The 25531-nt window shown below is 37.2% G+C and overlaps 1 protein-coding gene, 1 long non-coding RNA gene and 1 pseudogene across 10 annotated transcripts in view; 1 reads left to right on the forward strand and 2 right to left on the reverse strand.

The window, feature by feature from the left end:
• The first annotated feature begins 7267 nt into the window (after window positions 1-7267).
• LOC145723161 (uncharacterized) lies at window positions 7268-20061 on the forward strand. The gene is made up of 3 exons (XR_014148034.1): window positions 7268-11351; window positions 16993-17104; window positions 19981-20061. It is a non-coding gene; the product is annotated as an uncharacterized LOC145723161 (long non-coding RNA).
• LOC145723158 (large ribosomal subunit protein eL36 pseudogene) lies at window positions 14197-15400 on the reverse strand (annotated as a pseudogene).
• A 51-nt stretch (window positions 20062-20112) lies between the features above and the next one.
• The window catches only part of SERAC1 (serine active site containing 1), a 251449-nt gene continuing 246030 nt past the window's right edge, over window positions 20113-25531 (reverse strand). For all 9 annotated transcript variants that reach the window (XM_081829229.1, XM_081829225.1, XM_081829231.1 and 6 more), the window contains 4 exons: window positions 24891-24988; window positions 23211-23393; window positions 21768-21911; window positions 20113-20259 (listed from right to left, as the gene is read on the reverse strand). In XM_081829229.1, the coding sequence (XP_081685355.1) occupies window positions 20123-20259; window positions 21768-21911; window positions 23211-23393; window positions 24891-24988 (562 nt within the window). In that variant the 3' untranslated portion in view covers window positions 20113-20122. The remainder of the gene's footprint in view (window positions 20260-21767; window positions 21912-23210; window positions 23394-24890; window positions 24989-25531) is intronic.

A 25531-nucleotide genomic window follows, 5' to 3' on the forward strand; every position in this document is an offset into this window, starting at 1 on the left:
TTTGGTTTGTTTCTTTTTGGATATGGAAGAATGTTGGAATATCTTCTTTATGTTGCCTTCTATTCTGGGTGAAATGTGATTACTAGTTACTCCTCTGAGTTTGGGTTTTGTCTTTTTTATAAATGGTGTGAGGTAGGGGGGCCAACATCACCTTGCCGAGGGATAGTTACACTATACCATTCATTAAATAACAAACTTGCTCTTGCTTCCTTGAATTAGGTTCCTTAAGGGGTTATTCAATTTTATTGGCACTTTCAAATAACATTAGGATTTATATAACCTTTCTATTTTATTTTTTTCTGTTGATTTTTAAAACATTTTTCATTAACTTCAACTTTAATTTACATCTTTTTTCTTTTGTTTAATTTTGTTCTTAATTTCTTAATTAAAAGTAGCACTAGATTACATTATCTTTAGACTTTCTCACTTAACAGTAAAGATATTTAAAGTTAATATATTTTTCCCTGATTATAGCTTAACTGCACCCCACGCATTTTGGCATGAAATATTCTCCTTTTTGTGACTTTCTAGATTAATTTGCTTTTATCTTCTCTCTCATCCAAGGGAGACTAATTTTCCAATAGTTAAGGGTTTGACATTTAAAAATTGTTTACTCCTATTTTTTTGGATTATGACCTAAGAATATGGCCTAGATAAACCTACTTTTTAAAAATTTATTAAGGTTTGATCTGTGGTCAAGTGCAGGATTGATTTTTGAAGTGTGTTCATCAATATAGAATAAAAAATTTTTTTTTAGTTGTAGGTTACAAAACTGTTTGTGTGAGAGAGAGAGATCAAGAGAGAGATTTGATGTATCCTCTATACCCCAAATGGAACAGGTCTTTTGTAAGGCATATCTGGGGGGGGTGCGGGTAGAGGGTGGGTGCATAGTTCTCCAGTGCAACGGCCTCCCACCTCCTCCCATTTTCTTACTAAGATTCCTTGGGTTTTGTTGAATTAATGCTTCTCAGTTTAAGTCTTGTCAATCTCTAGACGTGTTGAATGATTGCCTTTACTAATTTTGACTAGTTTAATAGATGCCTCTCTGAGGGAGAGATTTCCCTCTGCTCCTCATCCTGCCATTCAGGACCTTCTGCCCACCCCCCCCCTGCCCCCCTGCCCCAGGCAGTCTGTTCTGTGCCACTGGATTACTTGTCAATCTCTGTGCTGATACAACGTTGTCTTTTTTTTTTTTTTTTAAGACTTTATTTATTTGACAGAGAGGGAACAGAAGCAGGGGGAGCTGGAGAGGGAGAAGCAGGCTCCCTGCTGAGCAGGGAGCCCGACGGGGCTCAATCCCAGGACTCTGAGATCATGACCTGAGCCAAAGGCAGATGCTTAACCACTGAGCCACCCAGGTGCCCCCCCCCTTTTTTTTTGACTAATTTTTATTAAGTCTTAATTTTCTTTAACTTTGGTATTTGGTAAAACAAGCCCTCCTACCTCATTCTTTTTCTTAAAGAGAATCTTGTCTAGACTCTGAAATTGCATATAAATTTTAGAAGCAATTCATCAATTCCATTAAAAAAATAAAACCTATTGGAATTGTTTACTGGGAATGCATGGACTAGAATAGACATCTTTACAAGATTGACTCTTCAATCTAAGACCATAATATATTTCTTCATTTAAGGATTTCATCATTTCTCAAAGTTTTAAACATTATTTCTAAATATATGTGAAATCAGAGGGAATAGTTTGAACCCTCATATGTCCATCACCAAGATTTAATAGTAATTAACATTTTGCTATATTTGCTTTATATTTTTCCTTTAAAATATTTTAAAGGAAGGAATTCTGCTATCATGACATTTGACTTCTATACTAAATACTTCTAATATGTACCTCTAAATAACATTTTTATAACCTTTATACCATAACTATATTTAACAATTCTTACTTTAAAATTCATTTGCTATTTTTTGCTGGTATACTTAAATATGAGTTTTTTTGTGTATGGACTGTATCAGTCTTGTTAAACTCAAAATTCTAACAATATACTGTATTTCAGTGTACCTAATACACCATCCATATGCCGTATTATACCATACCATTATAAGATATGCCATATATATATATATATATATATATATATATATATACACACACACACACTATAATTCTGAAGAAGGTGCTATGGCCTGAATGTTTGCATGCCACCCCTCCCCCAAATTCATATGTTGAAATCTTAACCCCCAGAGATGATGATTAGGAGGCGGGGCCTTTGGGAGGTGCTTAGGTCATGAGGAAGGAGCCTTCACGAATGTGATTAGAGTTCTTATAAAAGAAACCTCACCGAGACCTCTTACCCTCTCCACATGTGAGGACACAGCAAAACGGTGCCCGTTTATGAGCTAGGGAAAGGGCTTTCACCAGAACACGTTAGTGCCGTGATCGTGGACATCCAGACTCCAGAACTGTGAGAGAGAGATGTTTGTTGTTTAAAGCCACCCAGGCTGGTGTTTCGGTATGGCAGCCCAAACAGACTAAGACAGGCTCCCAACTTAATTATGACTCTTCATTTATTGTGAAATGCAGCCCAATTACAAAGATGTTAAAATAATTTTTAATGTGTCTTAAAATTTATAAAATATGGTCTCTGTAGATTGTCTTGGATTTCCTATGTAGACAAGCATATCCTCTGCAGACAAGTTTTGTTTCTTGCTTTCCCATCCCTTTACCTTTTACACCTTTGTCTTGCCCTACAGAGCTGGCTCGGACATTCAGTACAATGTTAAATAGAAGTGTTGGTAACAGACATTCTCCTCAAATGGAAAGTGTTAATATTTTTGCCGTTAAGTATGATGTCTATTGTTTTTTGTTCTCTAGACACCCTCTTAATTAGGCTAAGGAAATTCTTTTCGTGGATTGCTAAATTTATCCTTTTCATGAATAAATTTTATCATACATTTTTTACATGTATTGAAATGATTATGATTTTTCCCCTTTTTGTTCATTAACGGTGAATTACATTGATCAGTTTTCCAGTGCTAAACAACCTTGCATTCTTGGTATAAATCCAACTTGGACAGATCGTATTGTCTTTTTTTTTTAAGATTTTGTTTATTTTAGAGAGAGAGACAGAGATAGCAATAGAGATAGAGCACAGGTTGGGAGGACAGGAAGAAAAGCAAGCTCCCTGCTGAGCGGGAGCCCAATGAGGGGCTCAGTCCCAGGACCCTGGGGTCATGACCTGAGTCGAAGGCAGATGCTTAAACAGCTGAGCCACGCAGGCGCCCCCAGATCATATTGTCTTTTAAACTATTACTGAATTTAGATTGTCAGTATTTTTGCTTAGGACTTTTGCAACAATATTCATAATTGAGATTCTCTTTTTTGTACTGTTTTGTGCTGTTCTTGGTATCAAAGTTACGTACACTAACCTCAAACTCCCTCATGGGGAGTATGCTCTTTTCTATTAACTGGAAGAATTCAATACTGAAATTACTTTCTCCTTAAATTTTTGGTAGAGTTTACCAGTAAAGTCAATTTAGTCTATAGTTCCTTTGCAAGAAGCTTTTTTAAAATCACTGATTCTGTTTCTGTAATAGTCACAGGACAGGCAAGTTCTCTACATCACAGGTAAGTTGGGTAAGTTTATTTTTCTTGGAATTTTTTATTTCATCTAAAATTTTTAATAATATCGACCTAAAAGTATTCATTATACCCTCTTTTAATGTTTACATTATAGCAGTAACTCCTTTTCATTCTAATGTTGGTAAATTATGCCTTTTTTTCTTAACTGGTCTCACTAGAGGTTTGTCAATTTTATTAGCCTTTTCAAAGAATCAAGTTTTTTTGAGACTATTTTATGTTTGTTTTCTATTTAATTTGTGTTCTTTTTAAATTCCTTCTATTTTTTATTTTATTGTTTATTTTTCTAATTGCTTGAGATCAGTGCTTAGCTCATTCAACCATTTGGTCAAATTTGAAAAGAATGCGTATTCTCTATCTCTTAGGTACAGTGCTCTGGAAAACATGTAGTTCAAATCTTGTATTCTCCTCCTCATTTTTTGGTCTGTTTGTTCTGTCAGCCATATGTTAAAATCTCCCATGGTGTCTATTCTTGTAGTTTTCTCCATTTTTGCATTATATAATTTTAGGTTATATACTCACATTATATACAATTAAAATTTATTATTTTCCTGGTGAATTTAATCTTTTGTAACTATGAAATGACCCTCGTTTTCTCTAATAATTCTTGTCCTAAAGTATGTTTTATCTGATGTAGCTACATCATCTTCCTTTTAGTATTTGCATGACATGTCTTTTTCTGTCTTTTAAATTTTGAATCTCTCTGTGCTCTCGTGCTTCAGATGGGTCTATTATAAATGGCATATAATTGAATGTTGTTTTCTTATCTAGCCTGACATATTTATCTTTTAACTGGGATATTTAGTTCATTTACATTTAATGTAATAATTGCTGTATTTGGGGTTAAATTTTACCATGTTGTCTATACTTTCTCTTTGCACTATCTGTTCTTTGTTTCTTTTCACCTCCTTCCATGCCTTCTTTTGGATTTTTTTTTTTTTTAAAGATTTATTTATTTATTTGAGAGAGCGAGAATGAGAGAGAGAGAGAGTACATGAGAGCGGGGAGGGTTAGAGGGAGAAGCAGGCTCCTCGCCGAGCAGGGAGCCTGATGCGGGACTTGATCCAGGGACTCCAGGATCATGACCTGAGCCGAAGGCAGTCGCCCAACCAACTGAGCCACCCAGGCGCCCTTTCTTTTGGATTTTTAACGTGCCTCTTTTTCTTCTAATTTATATGTCCTTGTATCCCATTTTTGTTGATTACATTTTTATTGGTTATCTTAGAAATTACAACATGTGCCATTAAATTCTCCAAGTCTAATGTTAACCATTACTTGACCTTCCTCTTGAATAAAGCAGTGACCTTGGAACACTTCAACTCTGTATATACCATCCCAAATATAGTTACTGTGTATTTTAATTTTATATATTTTAATACCCACTCAAGTCATTATTATTGTTTTGTACAATCAATTTTCATTTAGTTTATCCAAATAGGTGCCTTTTTTCTCGCTCTGCCTTTCTTCTTGAATCTCAGCACCTCTGACTGAATCATTTATTTATCTTCTATCTGAAGTACCTCCTTTAATATTTCCATTACTGAAAGTCAGTTGGTAGTAAACTGTTAATTTATATAAAATGTCCATTTCATCTTAATATTTTAAATGTCGGGCGCCTGGGTGGCTCAGTTGGTTAAGCGACTGCCTTCGGCTCAGGTCATGATCCTGGAGTCCCTGGATCGAGTCCCGCATCGGGCTCCCTTCTCGGCAGGGAGTCTGCTTCTCCCTCTGACCCTCCCCCCTCTCATGTGCTCTCTCTCATTCTCTCTCTCTCAAATAAATAAATAAAATCTTTAAAAAAAAATATTTTAAATGTCATCATTTTTACTGAATGTATAATTCTAGGGTGGGAGTGGTTTTCTTTGAGCACACTGACAATACCATTGCAATGTCTTCAAGCTTCCATTGACTGATGACTAAGCAGCAATCTTAAGTGTTGTTCCTTAAAACTTTTTTCCTCTTGTCTTGGCTTTTCTGTGGCTTCACTGTGCATGTATAAATGTGGATTTATTTTTATTTGCTTTACTTTGGAGTTGTTGAACTTCTAGAATCTGAGGGTGGGTTGGTGTCTTTCATTAGTTCTCGGAACTTTTCTACCATTTTCTCTTCAAATACTACCTCTGGGACATTCTTTTTCTCCTTTCTTTTTGGGACTCTCATGAAACATATGATGGAATTTATCTTTTTATTTGACTATATCCTTAGCCTCTCTTCTGTATTTTCCATCTTCTTGTCTCTGTTGAATTCTGAATAATTTTTCTGACCTCTCTTCCAGTTCACTAATTTTCTTTAGTTGTATCAAATGTAATTTCAACTTTCTTTTTTAGAAGCTGCTTTTGGTACTTTCTAAAATCTAAGTCACTATGTAGTTTCCTGTTATTAGGAAACTTTCAACCTTGTATTCTTAAAATAGTAAGCATCATTATTTTATCATCTATATCTGATAGTTTCAGTGTCTCAAAACCTTTTGGAGGAGGGGATTTTTCTATTTGTTCCCATTTGTGGTATCTTATTTCCTTGTATGCCAGTTATCTTTGTTTAGTGATTATGCCATTTGGAGAAGTATTTGTAGGAATAATTGAAGGGCTTCTGTGACTGTGTCTTCCTCCTTTCTCAGATGTCTGGGGACACTACCAGTATGGGATCCTCTGATTAAAATTGTTGGCTTGCGATTCCCTGGACTACTCAAGAGTCATGAACACAGGATGTTTACTTCCGGGTCACCCTTATTTCATATATATAGCCCTTTGCAGTCCCAGCTTAATGAATGTGTTGGGTTATCAGACTGCCTTGGCCAGTCTTTGACTTCTGTCCCCTTCACTTTGCAAATTTGCCAAAACCACAACTCAGTCTCTCAGTTGTTTGTTTTGGCTCTAGAAATCACCACAGAGTGGGGCCTTGCACAAAGATGCCCAGCTAAGCAGGGTAAGTGGGATCAAAAATATAACCCCACCCTATGTCACAAGCCATGTGCTGGAGGAAGAAGGGCTTTTAAAAATTATCTGGCCACAGGGAACACTTTTTGTAACTACCTGGGCAGAGGGGCTGCCAGATATGCCAGTGGCATCCTTGCCTCAAGCAAAAGTAGCTCCAACTGCTGGTTTCCTCACTGGTTTCTTGCCTTTTCCTACATTTTTGTCAATAATTTTTTTGCTAGGGGCGCCTGGGTGGCTCAGTCGGTTAAGCGTCTGCCTTCGGCTCTGGTCATGATCCCAGGGTCCTGGGATCGAGCCTCACATCAGGCTCCCTGCTTGGTGGGAAGCCTGCTTCTCCTTTTCCCACTCCCCCTGCTTAATAATAATTTTTTGCTAGCACTTTGATCAGTTAAAAACCTTTCATCCAGATTTGTTGGTTGTCCTCAATGGGAGGTGGTTCCAAATTATTTAGCCTGCTACTGAAACAGAAGTTTATAGTTAATTTTTTTAACTTTGTAAATTTTTTTTTTTTTTAAAGATTTTATTTATTTATTTGAGACAGAGAGAATAAGAGAAAGAGAGAGAGCACATGAGAGGGGGGAGGGTCAGAGGGAGAAGCAGGCTCCCTGCGGAGCAGAGAGCCCGATGCGGGACTCGATCCAGGGACTCCAGGATCATGACCTGAGCCGAAGGCAGTCGCTTAACCAACTGAGCCACCCAGGCGCCCAACTTTGTAAATGTTTCTATTTGGGGGTAATCTTATTTACAGAGCAAAAATCTACAAGAACAGAATTACTATTCAAGAGTCATTTTTTTTTATTAGTTTCAGAGGTAGAATTTAGCGATTCATCAGTTGCATATAAACCCAGTGCTCATTACATCAAGTGCCCTCCTTAATGCCCATCACCCAGTTATCCCTCCCCCCTTCTGACCCAACTTCCCTCCAGCACCCCTCAGTTTGCTTCCTAGAGTTCAGTGTCTCTCATGGTTGGCCTTCCTCTCAATTTTCATCTTATTTTATTTTTCCTTCCCTTCCCCCATGTTCGTCTGTTTTGTTTCTTATTTCCACATATGAGTGAAATCATATGGTATTTGTCTTTCTCTGACTGACTTATTTTGCTCAGCATAGTACCCTGTAGTTGCATCCATGTCATTGCAAATGGCAAGGTTTCATTCTTTTTGATGGCTGAGTAGTATTCCATTGTATAAATATACCCCATCTTCTTTATCCATTCATCTGTCAATGGACATCTGGGCCTTTCCATACTTTGATTATTGTGGACATTGCTGCTATAACCACTGGGGAACATGCGCCCCTTCAAATCACTGTGCTGATATCCTTTGGATAAATACCCACTAGTGCAATTGCTGGGTCATAGGGTAGCTCTATTTTCAACTTTTTGAGGAACCTCCATACTGTTTTTCAGAGTGGCTGCACCAGTTTGCATTCCCACCAACACTGCAAGAGGATTCCCCTTTCTCTGCATTCCTTGCCAATACCTGTTGTTTCCTGAGTTGTTAATTTTAGCCATTCTGACCAGTGTGAGGTGGTATCTCATTGTGGTTTTGATTTGTATTTCCCTGATGCCAAGTGATGTTGAGCATCTTTTCATGTGTCTGTTGGCCGTTTGTATGTTTTCTCTGAAGATATACCTGTTCGTGTCTTCTGCCCATTTCTTGACCGGATTTTTTGTTTTTGGGGTGTTGAGTTTGATAAGTTCTTTATAAATTTTGGATACTAGCCCTTTATCTGGTAAGACATTTGCAAATACCTTCTCCCATTATGTCGGTTATCTTTTGGTTTTGTTGACTGTTTCCTTTGCTGTGCAAAAGCTTTTTATCTTTTTTTTTTCCTTTTAAAGATTTTATTTATTATTTGACAGAGAGAATGAGAGAGAGAGAGCACATGAGAGGGGGGAGGGTCAGAGGGAGAAGCAGACTCCCCGCTGAGCAGGGAGCCCGATGCGGGACTCGATCCCGGGACTCCGGGATCATGACCTGAGCCGAAGGCAGTCGCTCAACCGACTGAGCCACCCAGTCACCCCAAAAGCTTTTTATCTTGATGAAGTCCCAATATTTAAGATTCCCTTTTCACTGATATTTTAACTTATCTTTGTTCTTCTACGATATACTCTAGCTTATGTATGTTGCAATAACTTGACTAATAGTGGCTATGATTTGAATTTTGACTTCTATAGAGCTTCCTTTTTAGAATAGTGTATCAAAATAACATACTCATAAAAATTCAGCATTACAGAAAAATATAAAAAGCTAAAAATTCACCCAAAATCTACCCAGAAATAATTATCATTAACATTATTTATCATTCTAGAAATGTTTCTCTGTGTAATATACAGTAACATATCAGATGATTAATGTTTAACATCACACTATGTCATTGTATAATAGTAATAAACTTAATTTATCTGAAATTAACCTAAGAGGATCAAACTACAAGAATTGATTAATAATATTCCCTGAGTTCCTTAGGCTTGAGCACGTTGCTCCATTACCTCTGTAGCCATTTCAGGGGGCAATTTAGCTGAATACATTCTTCCTTTCCAACCTTACTGTTTTTTTAACACAGGGGGTTTTTGTTTTTGGATATTTGCTTGCATTTTAAAGTGCAGTATTTTCATCCTTTTCTTCTTAGTAAACCTGGATTTAACCAATAAGCAAATTTATCAGAAGGGGCACATGGGTCCCTATTGCCTGAGTTTATACTGGCAATGTCAGTCTTTTGCCTTTATAGCTGAATGATGACTTTTTATCTATTCTAATTATTTTCCTTCTGTATCTATTGTGGTTGTGCATCCATTAAGCCATCACTCTATTGAGAGGATTTTCATCTATGTCTTTATTCTTTAACATGGTCTCTACTTTATGCTGTAATTGTACTGATTTGGTTTTCATTTTATTTCCATGAGAAATACTGAAATCAGCTTGAAAGTCCTAGACTATTTGCTGTTGTGACTTTGTCAGTTTTTAAAATTAATGATGTGTGAAATGTTTTATGAAGCTATTGCAACAAACATGCATAGATTTTAAAATCAAAACTCGGTCTAACCTTTGCTCTCAATAGTTTTGAGACTTTGCACCAGTTTTACGGTTTTTTTAATGCTCAGTTTCCTATCTCTAAAATACGCCTAATAAAGCTATTTTGTGTTTTGTATTTATATATATATGTATAAAATACATCCAAAAGTGATACACCCAAAAGTCTAGTTACCATCCATCACCCTACAATTTACCCCTTTCATCCACCCACCCCTCAACACACTTCTCTGGAAACTACCAACTGTTCTCTGTATCTGAGTTTGTTTTCAGTTTTTGTTTTTTTAGATTTCACATATGAGTGAAATCATAAGGTATTTGTCTTTCTTCTTCTGACTTATTTCACTTAGTATAATACCCACTGGGTCCATCCATGGTGTTGCAAATGGCAAGGTTTCATTCTTTTTTATGGCTGAGTAGTATTCCAGTGTGTGTATGTGTGTATATACACATCTGCTTTATCTATTCTTCTGTCAGTGGACACTGGTTGCTTCCATATGTTGGCTATTGTAAATAATGCTGCAAGAAACATAAAGGTACATACATCTTTTTGAACTAGTGTTATCTCATTCTTCAGATAAATATCGAGTAGTGGATGAGCTGGACTATATGTTAGTTCAATTCTTAATTTTTTGAGGAATCTCCATACTATTTTCCATAGTGGTTGCACCAATTTACAATCCTACCAACAGTGTACAAGTGTTCCTTTTCTTCCACATCCTCTCCAACACCTGTTATATCTTATCTTTTTTTTAGGTTTATTTAAGTAATCTCCCAACCCAACATGAGGCTTAAACTCACAACCCCAAGGTCAAGAGATGCATACTTTTCTGACTGAGCCAGCCAGGTGTCCCATCTTTTTGATAATAGCCATTCCTGCAGGTATGAGGTGATAATCTCATTGTGATTTTGACTTGCATTTCCCTAATAATTAGTGATGTTGAACATTTTTTCATATGCCTGTTGTCCATCTGTATGTCTTCTTTGGAAAAATGTCTATGCAGATCCTCTGCCCATTTTTCTGTTGGTTTGTTTTGTTCTTAAGTTGTATCAGATCTTTATTTGTTTTGAATGTTAACCCCTATCAGATGTATGACTGCAGTTAACATCTCCCACTCAGGAGGTTGCCTGTTCATTTTTATGATGATTTCCTTCACTGTGCAGAAGCCTTTTAGATTGATGTGGTCCCATTTGTTTATTTTTGCTTCTGTTTCCTTTGATTTTGGAGTCTGACCCACAAAAGCACTGCTAAGACCAGTGTCAAGGAGGTTACCATCTATGTTTTCTTCTAGGAAGTCTGTGCTTTCAAGTCTTATATTCAAGTGTTTAATCCATTTTAGTTAATTTTTGTGTATGGCCTAAGATAGTAGTCAAGTCTCATTCTTTTGTATGTGGCTGACCAGTTTTCCAAAACTTCTTTATTGAAGAGACTGTCCTTTCTCCATTGTATATTCTTGGCTCCTTTGTTGTAAATTAACTGTCCATATATGTGTGGGTCTATTTCTGGGCTCTCAATTCTGTTCCATTGATCTGTTTGTTTTTGTGCCCACACCATACTGTTTTGAATACTGTAGCTTTGTAATATAGTTTGAAAACAGGAAGTATAATACCTCCAGCTTTGTTCTTTCTCAAGATTGCTTTGGTTGGTCAGGATCTTTTGTGGTTCCTACAAATTTTATAATTTCTTTTTTCTAGTTCTGGGAAATATGCCATTGGAATTTTGATAGGGATTGGATTAAATGTACCTCATATTCTTATGTAAAGCAACACTTGGTACACAGGAACTTGGTAGGTGTTTACTGCATTACAGTTCTATTTTAATACTAAAATGAGAAGCCAGCTAGGAGGTTACTATATTCCAGGCCAAATGTGAAAATCTGAACAGGAGACTGTGGCAGTAGAAATGGAAAGGGATTCTGGTCCTTTTGAATAGACTAGACAGTCTATTCAAAGAGAAGTCAAAACAATTGAAAAGAGTACTGATTGAAGGAATGCAATAGATTATCTAAAATAGAAACCGAAGAAATGGACCTGACTGAGCATAAACAGAATATGTAGTTCTTAAAGCTTTCAGTGAATGTTTAACATTCTTTTAATGAAAAAAAAAATTAATTTCAGCTTTATTGGGGTATAATTGACATATAAAACGAAGATATTTAAAGTATACTTGTGATTTGATATAAATAAATATTGTGAAAGAATTTCCCCCATCTAATTAATTTAACACATTCATCACCTCACATATCATTTGTATGTGTGTATATGTGAGAACATTGAAGTTTTACTCTCTTAGCAAATTTGAATTATACATTATAGTGTTGTCAATTATAGTCACTATGTTTTACAGTAGATCCTAAGACCTTATTCATCTTATAGCTGAAAGTTTGTACCCTTTTACCAACCTCTCCCTACCTTTAGCCCCTGGCAAACCACTTTTCTACTGTTTCAAGGAGTTTGACTTTTTTTTTTTTTTTAAGATTCCACATATAAGTGATACCATATGCTATATGTCTTTCACTGTCTGGCTTATTTCACTTAGCATAATGCCCTCAAGTTCCATCAATGTTGTCACAAATGGCAGAATTTCTTCTTTTCTCATGGCTGAATAATATTCCATTGTGTGTATATACCAAATCTTTATCCATTCGTCTGTAAGAGACACTTAGGTTGTGTCCTTAACTTGGCTATTGTGAGTAATGCTGTAATGAACATAGGAGTGCAGATATCTCGGGCGCCTGGGTGGCTCAGTTGGTTAAGCGACTGCCTTCGGCTCAGGTCATGATCCTGGAGTCCCTGGATCGAGTCCCGCATCGGGCTCCCTGCTCAGCAGGGAGTCTGCTTCTCCCTCTGACCCTCCTCCCTCTCATGCTCTCTGTCTCTCATTCTCTCTCTCTCAAATAAATAAAATCTTTAAAAAAAAAAAAAGAGTGCAGATATCTCTTTGATATCCTGTTTTCATTTCCTTTGGATATTTACAGAAAAAGGAGATTGCTGGATCATATGGTAGTTTTTAGTTTTTTTAGGAACCTCCATATTGTCTTATATAGTGACCACACCAGTTACATTCCCACCAACAGTGCACAAGTGTTCCCTTTCCTCCACATCCTTGCCAACACTTGTTCTCTCTCATCTCTTGATGATAACCATTCTAATAGGTTATCTAATGAAAGGATATCTCATTGTGGCTTTGATTTGAATTTGATTTGAACTGATGGTTAGTGATATTTGAGTACCTTTTCATGTACCTGTTAGCCATTTGTATGTCTTCCTTGGAAAAATACCCATTTTAAAATCAAATAGTTTGATATTTACCATTAAGTTGTATGTATTCTTTATATATTTTAGATATTAATCCCACATCAAATATATGATTCGCAAGTATTTCCTCCTATTCAGTAGCCTGCCTTTTTAGTTGATGGTTCCTTTGCTGTGCAGAAGATTTTTAGTTTAATAATGTTCCAATTTTTATTTTTTTGCTTCTGTTGCCTTTGTTTTTGGTGTCACATCCAAAAAATCATTGCCAAGACCCATGTCAAGATGCTTATCAGTTACATTTCCTTCTAGGAGTTTTATGGTTTGTCTTGCGTTCAAGTCTTTAATCTATTTTGAGTTAATTTTTATGTATGGTATAGATAGTAGTTCAGTTCCATTCTTTTGCATGTGGCTGTCCAGTTTTCCCAACACCATTCATTGAAGAGACTATCCTTTCCCAACAATATATTCTTGGCTCCTTTTCCATAAATTGACCATATATGTACTGGTTTATTTTTGGGCTCCGTATTCTGTTCCATTGATTTATAGTCTTTATATACCAATATCATACTGTTTTGGTCACTGTAGCCTTGTAATATAGTTTGAAATCAGGAAGTGTGGTGCCTTTTCTTTCTCAAAATTGCTTTGGCTCTTTGGGGTCTTTTCTGGTTCCGCAAGAATTTTAGGATTGTTTCTTCTATTTCTGAGAATAAATGCCATTTGAATTTTGATAGAACTGCATTGAATCTGTAGATTTCTCTGGGTAGTATGGACATTTTAACAATATTAAGTCTTCCAGCCCATAAGCATTTAATGTCTTTCCATTTTTTTGTATCTATTTCTTTCATCAATGTCTTACAGTTTTTAGTGTACAGATCGTTCACCTCCTTGTTTAAATTTAGTCCTAGGTATTTTTTGATGCAATTGTAAATGGGATTGTTTTCTTAATTTCTAATAGTTTTAGTGTATAGAAACCTCATTGATTTTTGTATATTGATTTTGTGTCATGCAACTTTACTGAATTCATTTTTTCTAAAAGTTTTTTTTTTTTTTGGTGGAGTCCTTAGAGTTTTCTAAATAAAATGTAGTCTGCCAATAGAAACAGTTTTACTTCTTCCTTTACAATTTGGATGACTGTTCTTTTTCTTGCCTAATCGCTCTGGTTAGGCCATCCAATACTATGCTGAATAAAAAGTGGCAAAAAAAAAAAAAAAAGTCACGAGAGTGTGGGCACTCTTGCTCCTGATCTTAGAGGAAATGCTTTTAGCTTTTCATCTTTTCATGATATTAGTTGTGGCTTGTCATATTAAGTTGAGGTACGTTCCCTCTATACCCACTTTTTTGAGAGTTTTTATCATGACTGTTGAATTTTGTCAAATGCTTTTTCTTCATTTTGTTAATGTGGTTTATCACATTGATTGATTTGCAGGTGTTGAACCATCTTGAATCCCTAGAATAAATCCCACTTGATCATGGTGTATTATCTTCCTAATGTACTGTTGAGTTCAGTTGGCTATTATTTTGCTGAGCATTTTTGTATCTATTTCATCAGGAATGTTGTGTCTTTGTCAGGTTTTATTTCAGGGTAATGCTGGCCTCATAAAATGAGTTTCAAAGTATTCCCTCCTCTTCTACTTTTTGGAAGAGATTGAGAAGGATTAGTATTAATTCTTCTTTAAATATTTGGTAGAATTCACCAGTGAAATGATCTGGTCTGGGACTTCTCTTTGTTGGATTTTTGACTACTGATTCAATCTCCTTAATAACTGGACTATGCAGATTTTCTATTTCTTCACAATTCAGTTTTGGTAGATTGTATGTCTAGGATTTTACCCATTTTTTCTGGGTTGTCCACTTTATTGGCAAATAATTGTTCCTATTAGTCTCTTATGATCCTCAGTATTTGTGTGTTGTTAGTTGTAAGTCTCTTCTTCTTCTTTTTTAAGTTCCAAAAAGGCTTTATTACTTAGAGGGGAGGGATTCAGTCCTTCTTGGCTGCCATTTCTCTCATAGCTGCCAGGACGTTGCTCAGCTCCTCTCTCTTCCTCTTGGCATGGATGTATGTTCCCACCCTTTTCTTGATGAACTTGAGGCACGCTTATCCTTGGAGACCTTGAGCAGCTCCACAGGATGCCACTTGTATGTGGTGATGCCATGCACCTCTTGGATCATGGTCCACACAAACTTGATGTGCTTGGTGAGGCACCTGCAGTAGGAGCTGTGCCTCAGGTTGGTCACATTCACTTTGTGGACCTTGTTGAGGCCCATGGCCATAAGGTAGCATGGAGCCATGGCTGCTGCTCTTCAATAACTCCCCTGGAGGGACAGCTTCCTCTTTCATTTCTAATTTTATTTGCCCTCTCCCTTTTATCTTGGAATGAGTAGCTAAAGTTTTGTCTATTTTAACTTTTCAAAAAAACAGCTTAGTTTCATTGATCTTTTCTATTGTTTTTGTTTTGTTTTGTTTTTTTAAGTAGGCTCCATGGCTAGGATGGATCCCGGTGTGGGGCTTGAACTCATGACCCTGAGATCAAGATCCATGCTGATATCAAGAGTCAGAAACTTAACCAACTGAGCCACCCAGGTGCCCCTCTATTATCTTTTAAGAATCTATTTCCTTTATTTCCACTCTGATCTTTATTTCTTTCCTTCTACTAACTTTGGGCATAATTTGTTTTTTCTAGTTAAGATATAAAGTCAGGTTGTTTGAAATCTTTTTTCTTAATGTAGGCATTTGTTGCTATAAACTTCTCTCTTAGAACTGCTTTTGCTACATCCCTTAAGTTTTGGTATGTTGTATTTCCATTTTGATTTGTCTCAAGGTATTTTTTATTTCTTTTGATTTCTTCTTTGACCCATTGCTCATTCAGTTGCATGTTTAATCTCCACATATTTGTGAATTTTCCAGTTTTCTTCTTTTCACTGATTTCTAGTTTCACACCACTGTGGTCAGTAAAGATGCTTGACAGATTTCAGTCTTCTTAAATTTATTGACTTGTTTTGTGGCCTAATGTATGACTTCTCCTGGAGAATGTTCTGTGTGCACTTGAGAACACTGTGTATTCTGCTACTGTTGGATGGAAGGTTCTGTAGTTATCTATTAAGTCCATCTGGTCTAAAATGTCATTTAAGTCCAATTATTGAGTTCTGTCTAGATGATGTATACAGTGTTGAAAAATAGGGTATTGAAGTCCCTGCTATTATTATATTGCTGCATATTTTACTCTATAGGTGGGTTAATATTTGTTTCATATATTTAGGTGCTATGTTGGGTGTGTAAATATTTATAAATTATTTTCTCTTGGTGGATTGACCCTTTTATCATTATATAATAACCTTCTCTGTCCCTTATTACAGTCTTTGGCTTTAAGTCTATTTTGTCTAATAGAAATACACCTACTCCTGCTTTCTAGTTTCCATTTGCATGGAATATCTCTTTCCATCTCTTCACTTGCAGTCTGTGTGTGTCCTTAAAGCTGAAGTATCTTATAGCTACATATAGTTTGGTGTTTTTAAATCCACTCAGCGAGGGGCACCTGCGTGGCTCAGTTGGTTAAGTGACTGCCTTCGGCTCAGGTCATGATCCTGGAGTCCCAGGATCGAGTCCCGCATCAGGCTCCCTGCTAGACAGGGAGTCTGCTTCTCCCTCTGACCCTCCCCCGTCTCATGCACTCTATCTCATTCTCTCTCTCAAATAAATAAAATCTTTAAAAAAAAAAAATACCCTTTAAAAAAAAAAAAATCCACTCAGCGACTCTGTCTTTGGATTAGAGAATTCAGTCCATTTAAAGTAATGGTTAATAAAATGGCAATAGTAAATCCATGTCTAATTGTCTTCCTTTCTCTTTCTCTTTTGTGTATTTACTGTAAGTTTTTGCATTGAGGTTATCATGAAACTTACATAAAGCTTTTAAACTAACAACTTTCCAAGTGCCCACTAAAAGCTGTTCCCATTGTTTTCAGTGTCACAAATTACATATTTTTACCTTGTATATCCAGTAACAAATTGTAGTTATAGCTATTTTTAGTACTTTTGTCTTTTGACCTTCATACTAGATTTATAAGTGATTTACCCACCATTACATTAGCGTGTTCTGAATTTATATATTTACCCTTACCAGTGAGATTTATACTTTCATATGTTTTCCTCTTACTAATTAGCATCCTTTCATTTCAGCTTGAAGGATTCCCCTGGACATTTCATATAAGACTGGTCTAGTGGTGATGAACTCCTTCAGCTTTTGCTTGTCTGGAAAACTCTCTTCTTCAGTCCTGAAGAACTTTGCCAGGTAGCGTATTCTTGATTGCCAATTTTTTTCTTTCAGCACTTTGACTACATCATCCCATTTTTCTGGCCTACAGAGTTTCTGCTGAAAAATCTGCCGATAGTATTATGGGTTTCTCTTGTACATAGCCATTTGTTTTTCTCTTGCTACTCTTAAGATTCTCTGATCTTTAACTTTTGGCAATTTAATTATGTGTCTTGGTGTGGATATGTTTGGATTCATCTTATTTGGTATTCTCTGGGCTTCCTGGTTGGGGAAGAATTCAGCCATTATTTCTTTGAATAAGCTTTCTGCCCCTTTCTCTTTTCCTTCAAGGAGCCCTATAATGCAAATATTGTTCGGCTTGACGGTATCCCATAATTCCTTTAAGCTATCTTCACTCTCTCTTTTCTTTTTGGTCCTCTGATTGGATGAATTCCACTGTCATCTTTGAATCTGCTGATCCTTTCACACAATCTAGTCTGTCATTGAAACACTCTATTGAATTTTTCAGTTTATTATTTTCCAGGTTTATGATTTGTTTGGTATTTGCTTATATTTTCTGTATCTGTGTTGAAATTCTTACTTTGCTCATGCATTATTCTTCTGACTTTGGTGAAAATCTTTATTATTTTGAACTCTTTATCAGGTCACCTATCTCCATATAATTAAGGTTTATTTCTCAAGTTTTATCTTCTGTATTCCTCTGTTTAATCATTCTTCTCAACACTTTGTTGATTTCTGTGCATTATGTAAAACAGCCACTTCTCCCAGTCTTGACAGAGTGGTCTTATTTAGATGAAACTTGTCATTGAGTCTGCTGAGTTCTTGGTTCTCTCTCAAACCTTTGTGACTATCCAAGCCACCTTCTTTGTTCTTAGTGTCTGCCACCAGTTGAGGGTCTGCCAAAACCTGTCAGTGTTCCAAATGGGAGGAGGATCTGTCAGTACCTAGAAGCAGGCTGATTGGAAGCTGGACTTTACGTAAACAGACTTCTTTCGGGGAAAGACTGGGAGATGGGTGTTTCTGCTTGCTGTCTCTGTGCTGAGCCCTGAATGGTTTGTTGGCTACAGTCCTGAGGGACCCACAAACACAAGCTCTGCTGGCCACCAGAGCCAGGCAGTCGAGGGGTGCATTCCCTGGGTAGCAGCCACAAAAGCCAGGGCACAAGACATGCATAAAGTTCTTCCAAGGAGACACCAGTGATCTGGAATGTGCCAGAAGGAAAATGCAGATATGGCTCCCTTCTGCCTCCCCAGGCTCCATGGAGTATCACAGTCAGTCTCTAGATGTGTGCTAAATTAGAAGCCTCGGCCTCAGGTTGCAGCTTTTAAGATATGCAAATAGGCATCCATTAGCTAGTACTTATTGTTAGCTAACTTACTGTTGTTAGCTAATGGTTATATTCACTGTATCTACATAATAAAACAAGTGGTTAAGTCACTTGTTAGGTCGGTGCATAATTAAACAGTGTTGATAGGATTTAGGGATGACCTCAGTTTACCTTCAGATGCTGTACTCCAGTTTTAGCTTCGACTATCCAGTCTACAAATGTCTACCATCTTCAAAATGTTAAAGACAGGACTCAGCAATTCCACTCTTAGTATATATCCAAGAGAATGGAAAACATGGCCACATAAAAGCTTGTACATACATGTTTACAGCTGTATTATTCATAATAGCCAAAAAATGGAAAGAACCTAAATATCCATCAGCTGATGGATATCCATAAACAAATGTGGTATATCTCCACACAACTGAATAATATTTGACCATAAAAAGGAATGAAGTACTGATACATGCTACATCATAAATGAACCCTGAAAACAGGCTAAGAAAAAGCCAGACACAAAAGGCCACACATTGTATGATTCCATTTATATGAAATGTCCATAATAGTCCAAATCCATAGAGAGAGGAAGTAGATTAGTGTTTGCCAGGAGCTGAGGGGAAAGGTGGTGAGGAATGATTGCTAATGAGTATAGAGTTCATTTTAGGGATGATGAAATGTTCTGAAATTAGTGGGGAGGGCTGTACAACACTGTATATTTAAAAGGGTGAATTCTATGGTATGTGATTTCTATCTTAATGCTGTTACTTAAAAATAAAAAGTCAACATGATTTCCTTTTTTTTTAAGATTTTATTTTTAAGCAATCTCTACACCCAATGTGGGGCTAGAACTCATGACCCTGAGATCAAGAGTCACATGCTCTACCGACTGAGCCAGGCACTACATGATTTCCTATTTCTCAAATGCTCAAGGTCAATTGATGCAACTTTTAAATGAGCATGAAAGAAAGGTACACATTATTTAGCTAAAAAGAATCTTGATACTGTTAGTATATATAATGGCTTAGAATAGTTTTATATCATATTCTGATCAATAATGGATTAGATACTTTAGCCTTATCTGGGAAAAAATACAAGTATAGGTAGCTACAGTCTGGAAAGAATTACTATGGGCTATAATTCTTTTAAAAAAAGAAGTATTTGTTCTCAGCAATATGAAAAACTTATAAGGAACTGACCCATGGATGACAACAGGTCTGACAACATGAGACAAAGGTTTACACGGATATACATATTTTTTTTTAATTTACAGCACATGGTAACCCAGAACAAAGAGTTTTTATATTCTAGTTCAGTCTCCTCTCTAGGTACTTTCTAAATGGTATTTTTGTGATGATTGTTCTCCCTTTAGAAACCATCGGTGTTCCTCCTAGCGTGAGCTGGAGACCATCATAGATGACAAAAGGCATTTTCTATCCCTAGCTGCTTGTTCCCTGCACCAGGGACAACACTGCAAAACATAAGCTGGCACACATGGAATTTCTTTTAAATCAAAATAATCCAGTCTAGCCCTTCATTCTTTGATTGCCACTCTGTTTGTGCTTTACAGTGCATGAACTGAGAACCATATTCTGTTGCCTGCAACATGCTCCAAACCACGTCAATGCCACAGTGACTATGTTCGCATGATTGCTCAGAGCTTAAAAAGAGAAACAGAACACCAAGTTTCTTGCAAAATGGAAGACGATAACTCAGTTTTCAAGGTCTTTGGCTAAAGTTTCACAGATGAATTGTAAGGTGCGCTGGTATAAAAAAGCATCCTTTTTCTTTGGCTTACAAATGTTCAAATGGTCAACGTCCACAGGAATTAGATCTCCAATGCCTAAATCTGAAGAAAACAAAAATATCAATAAAATCTAAATAAAAATCTAGATGTCCCCTGTCAATACTGAAAGAAGATGTATGGATAGTTCTAAATGGTGATTTGGTTGTGATAAGGGACTCTAAAAAGATACAGGAACTGGAAGTTTGACCACAGCTAAACTACATGTGACTAATCACACGAGAATGGATTCTCAGTAGGTCTAATTTTAAGCTTTTCATAAATTCTTTGTATGTAATCTGGCCTACTTCCTAATAGTGAACAGAACCTGAGCAGTATCATCATCAAAACCTTTATACACATGCATGTTACTACATTATTCCACACTTTTTAACCACCTCTTTTTCTAGAGTTTATATTATTATACTTCATAATGAGCTCCCCTGTCCTGATGACAAGAATGGGAATGTCTCACATAGGATCCATTCTTCACTCTTTAGTGCTTGAGAGATCTAGTTGAGTTTCTGATGTTTCAGCCTAACAAAGTGCACCTAGATGGAAGTGACAAGAGGTCCTGGTGAGGACTGCCAGGTAAGGAATGTAGGTGGTGGTTATGAAGGAAGACAAACCTCCTCATGACCCCCAAAGCTCTGTAGCGACAAACAGGTGGCCCACAGTATTACCTTTACTTTTGCTTCAAGCTTCCAAAGTCCTTTTTTTAAGTTCTACAACTACTAAATAGTAACTCCTTACTGTACAGCGTATTACTTTGTGGTAAAGCCTCTTTAGGTTCTACTACAGAGTATTTAATACATAATGGAGTTAGGACAAAACTTGTTATACAGGCTGAAGAACCATCTGGCAGGCACTCCAGATTCCCACTGTCCCTGGGAGCTCTCAGTATGGCCGAGTGCCACTAAGACAGCACCTAATCCTGCCTCAGAGGTCATCAGGTTGGCCAGGTGAGAGAAAAGCATTTCAAGGAGGGAAATGTGTGGGTTATCTACTATTACTATTACTGAGTTAATACAGGAGTCAATAAAGAGAATTAAGATTTGGGCCCTACCTCAAAGAGCCTATATTACATTATAACACACCACAGTAAAAGGTATTGGTTATTCCCTTCAACCCCAGGATTATAAAAGAAATTGTTGCTTGAATATCCCCCATCTAAGATTCCAATGGAAAAAAATGTTTAAAAAAATCTTTCATTTGTTAAAGCTTTCACACCTTTAGCTGCACAGAGAAAGCTTTAACAAATCAATTATCAGTCTGTTAAATGCTCCTTTCGTTGTAGCTGATAGAACGTCTTTGAATTCTTAATACAACAGAGCTCAAGGAGGCAGCCAATTAACCTCTGCCAGCTAAATGAAGGGAAGGAGGAGTAATGCCAAGGTTGTATGTTGGCAGAGAAATTTTAATCTATAGCTGAAAAGAATAATAGAATCTAGATCTTCATACAAACTGTCTCCTAAAACTGAGAAGCTTGAATATAAAAATGGGTTGTTTATGATTAAATATAGGTACCACCAACGAGGCATCTAACAGCAAACAAATTTCAAAAGAAGGAGTACCTGCTGATTCCACGGGCACCACATGCAGTTTAATCATGCTACCAATGTAAGTTGGCAGTGTTTCTACAAAATTCAGCACCTGAAAATTTTTGTCTTTAGCAAACTCCAGAAAATCATCTTGTAGTGTTTTAAGTGCAGGAGAATCTGTAAAATTCCAGAAAACAAGACTGTGACAAATTCTGTTTACCCAATTTATAATAAAATGTACTAAAGAGAAAATCAGGGTTCTGGTTCAAGATAATAACTTGTTTATTTTCTCTCCTTCCTATGAAGTCATTAAGATGAGAGTAGAGCTAAAGCCACAGCAGAACTGATAGAGGCCAGCAGGCCGAGGGAGAGGCTTCACATGTTACTGGTTGACCATAAGCATGCGGGGCAATGTGGTATGTGGGACTGGGGTCCCTCAGTGTGCTGGCTGGAACCTTCACCCTAAAGCACAGCCTCCCATCGACAAGAACTGTCTATAATCACAGAGGGCCTGCCCCCCATCCTCAACTAGGAAAAGGCAACCAAGACATACCAGACCCTAGAGGATAGCTTACAACCTAAAAGAGACCCAGTGAGCAAACAAAACACCTGGGCACAGAAGACACAGAACTCAGTGAAGAAACAAAAAGGAACTTTAAGAAAAAACTCTAATTAGTATTGTTAGAATGAATCAGAGAACAAGAAAGAGCTTCTGGAAAATAAAACTTGACTGCAAAAAATAAAGTTCAATAGAAGGTTTAGAATATAAAGTTAAGTAACTCTCCATAAAGCAGAAGAAAGAGAAAATATGAACAAAAAGACAACTAGCATATTAAAGGCTCAGCCAGGGCCTCCAAATTGATTAACAGGCATTCCAGCAACTGAGAAAATGTTTATTAATCAAAATAAGTATGTTATAATTAATATCCTGAAACTCTTAAGTCTGTTTATATTTTAACAGTTGATTTTCCAAACTCATGGAAAACAGTTCATTGGTAATTTGGAATAATCCTTAAAACATGACATAACTTAAAATTTTAAATATTTAAGGGCGCCTGGGTGGCTCAGATGGTTCAGCGTCTGCCTTCGGCTCAGGTCATGATCCCAGGGTCCTGGGATCGAGTCCCACATCGGGCTCCCTGCTCCTTGGGAGCCTGCTTCTCCCTCTGCCTCTCTCTCTCTCTCTCTGTCTCTCATGAATAAATAAATAAAATCTTTAAAAAAAAAATTTTTTTTAAATATTTAAGACAGTATTAAAATTGTATCTGAGGATACCTTTGATACCTTAAGGAAAGGTATCAAAGAAAAATCAAGCCCAAACTAAAAATTTTCCATGATAGTCTAAACACAATTTGTATATAAATAATAAAATGGGATAATATAGCCAAGTTAGAAACCGTCTTCTTTTCTCCTTCTCCTGTATAACTGATATTAATACAATCCCAATTCCCCTTCATGACAGAACATAAATATTACCCTTGCTGAGTTCTTTGACTTCCAAAGAGGGAAAAAGAAGATAGCGAACATTAACAGAGTATTCAGCCAGATGGGATCCATGATGAGGAACGCTATAAAAAATTATTCCTCTGGTATTGTTTATAACAGTACTCATTTCTGGCTTCTTAGAGGCTTCCAGCAGCATCTTTTTGACAAGAAGACCTAGCCATACAAAGAAAAACAATGCATAAGCTCTTTTTCTTCCCTCCATTATTCTAAAACAAAAGGAGGTGGGGAACAACACAAAAAGAGATGTTTTCTTTAAAGTTTAAATAATTCTCTAGAGTCCAACACACAGGGCCTTAAAATACTAGCACTTGGTAATACTGCTGACCTAGAATCCAGCGGACCCTTGAAGAGCATGGTTTCAATGGTATGGATGCACTTATACACATGATGGATTTCATACAGTACTATTAATGTATCTTACGATTTTCTTTACATTTTCTTTATTGTAAGAATACATACAGAATACATATACAAAACATATTAATTGAGGTCAGTAAAGCTTCTGGTCGACAGTAGGCTATTAGTAGCTAAGTTTTTGGGGAGTCAAAAGTTATAGGCAGATTTCTGACTGCACAGGGAAGTCAGTGTCCCTAATCCCCATGCTGTTTCAGGGTCAACTGTATATAATACAAGCCTACAAACAGGTAAGATTCTAGAAATCTAGAAATCTCTTCTAGAATCTAGAAATCTCACCCTAGACAGATCTTTTATCATAGAATACACTATCTCCTAGAAGGAGTACTAGGCATTGCTATGTTGGGTGTCCATCAATGAAGTAAATATGCAGCACCATGTGTCCCTATCCTGTCCCCAGTGGCCCACTAATGACCACAACATTAGGACAGTACTAATATTCAAAAAAGACAGAGCCCCATAAAGCTTATCCACCATGGAAAACAAAGTTTCTGTAGGAAAATGCACCTAGGAAGGCCCCATCTCTTCCATCTCCCCACCCTGGGCTTGAAGCTGATAATACAACACAGAGGTCACTTATATGGTTGGTAACCGTGGATCTCTGTGGACACAAAGGGCTACATCCACCTCTCTCTCAGCAAAGAGCCCCACCTCAGAGTTTGCAATCCCGAGCGTTTCATCAGATAAACTAGGCCAGAGGCTGTAGCAAGGCCCTCTCCAAGGCGGATGGTAACATCTCTTGTGAGAATGGGCTGGGGAGTGGGCCGAGAGGAGCAGATGACACTTAGCAAGCACACACCAGGACCCAAAAAGCAGACATCTGCCATCACACCTCCCCCTCAGCAGGCTTGGGGCTGTGGGCTCTGCAATGCTTGGGGATGCAGGGAAGAAAGGAGAGCACAGGGACCAGCCAGGAATGTTGAGGGATATTCACCAGGCAGGCTTATATGAGCCATGGACTGCTTCTGATGTTCACTGATTATCGCTATATGAAAGCATTACGTTGCCAACCACATGTTCCTTTGATATGGTTTGTTACTAGTGGTCCCCTTGTAGAAAAACAATTAGGATGGAAGGAAAGTAGTCATTTAAAAACTCTTAGCTATAGCCAAAAACATTAATTTAGAGGGAAAAGGGGCCAGTATTAAGTGAAACAGGGAGCTGTGGTAACAGGTGAGCCCCACTAGCTGACAATAACCTCACAGTGCTGGCTTCACAAAAGTGAAACATACTTACCTCCCATGCTATGTGAAACCCAAATGACTGGCCTATCCCCAACACCAGCCGCTCTGAGCTTCCTTAGAAGTTCGTTGCTCCTGAATGCAATGGACTTTCTGAACAAAATGAAAACAGCAGGCATTATATGAGGCTATTGATTCTGCACCTCCCCCCCCACAATTTTACTATCCAAGTTTTTAAGGCAAGAACTTTCATTGGGCCAATACTACATACTATATTTTGGAGTCAGGAATACCCCTACTCTGTTTGATTTCTACAATTGCTCATTCCCCGTTTCTAACTTAGTCACAGTGGCATAACTGGGAATATCTAGGCCCAGAACAAGCCATTCACTTACTAAACAAGCAGGGTTTGAGCATCTATTACGCATCTGGCAATTTTTACAAGCTGGATCTCACACCGACTGCCCCGACCACTTAGGATGTGTGTTCTTGTCATGATGTGGCCTGAAAATAATGCTGCATTGTCTGCTGTGAGCTCACCTACATGGTAAGCTGCAATTCTACTTAGTTCTACTTGTACTTATGCTGCAAACATTAAACTTTCATCATTTTGGTTTATTTAGAAATACCAGAAAGCTCTTAGAATCAGAAAATTCAAAGTAATTTTCAGGCTAAAAGGGAAAGTCAAAACGATCT

The sequence above is a fragment of the Leptonychotes weddellii genome, chromosome 8 (genome assembly GCF_054177405.1).
Source record: "Leptonychotes weddellii isolate Sample4059 chromosome 8, ASM5417740v2, whole genome shotgun sequence".
In the NCBI taxonomy this organism is placed as follows: Eukaryota; Metazoa; Chordata; class Mammalia; order Carnivora; family Phocidae; genus Leptonychotes; species Leptonychotes weddellii.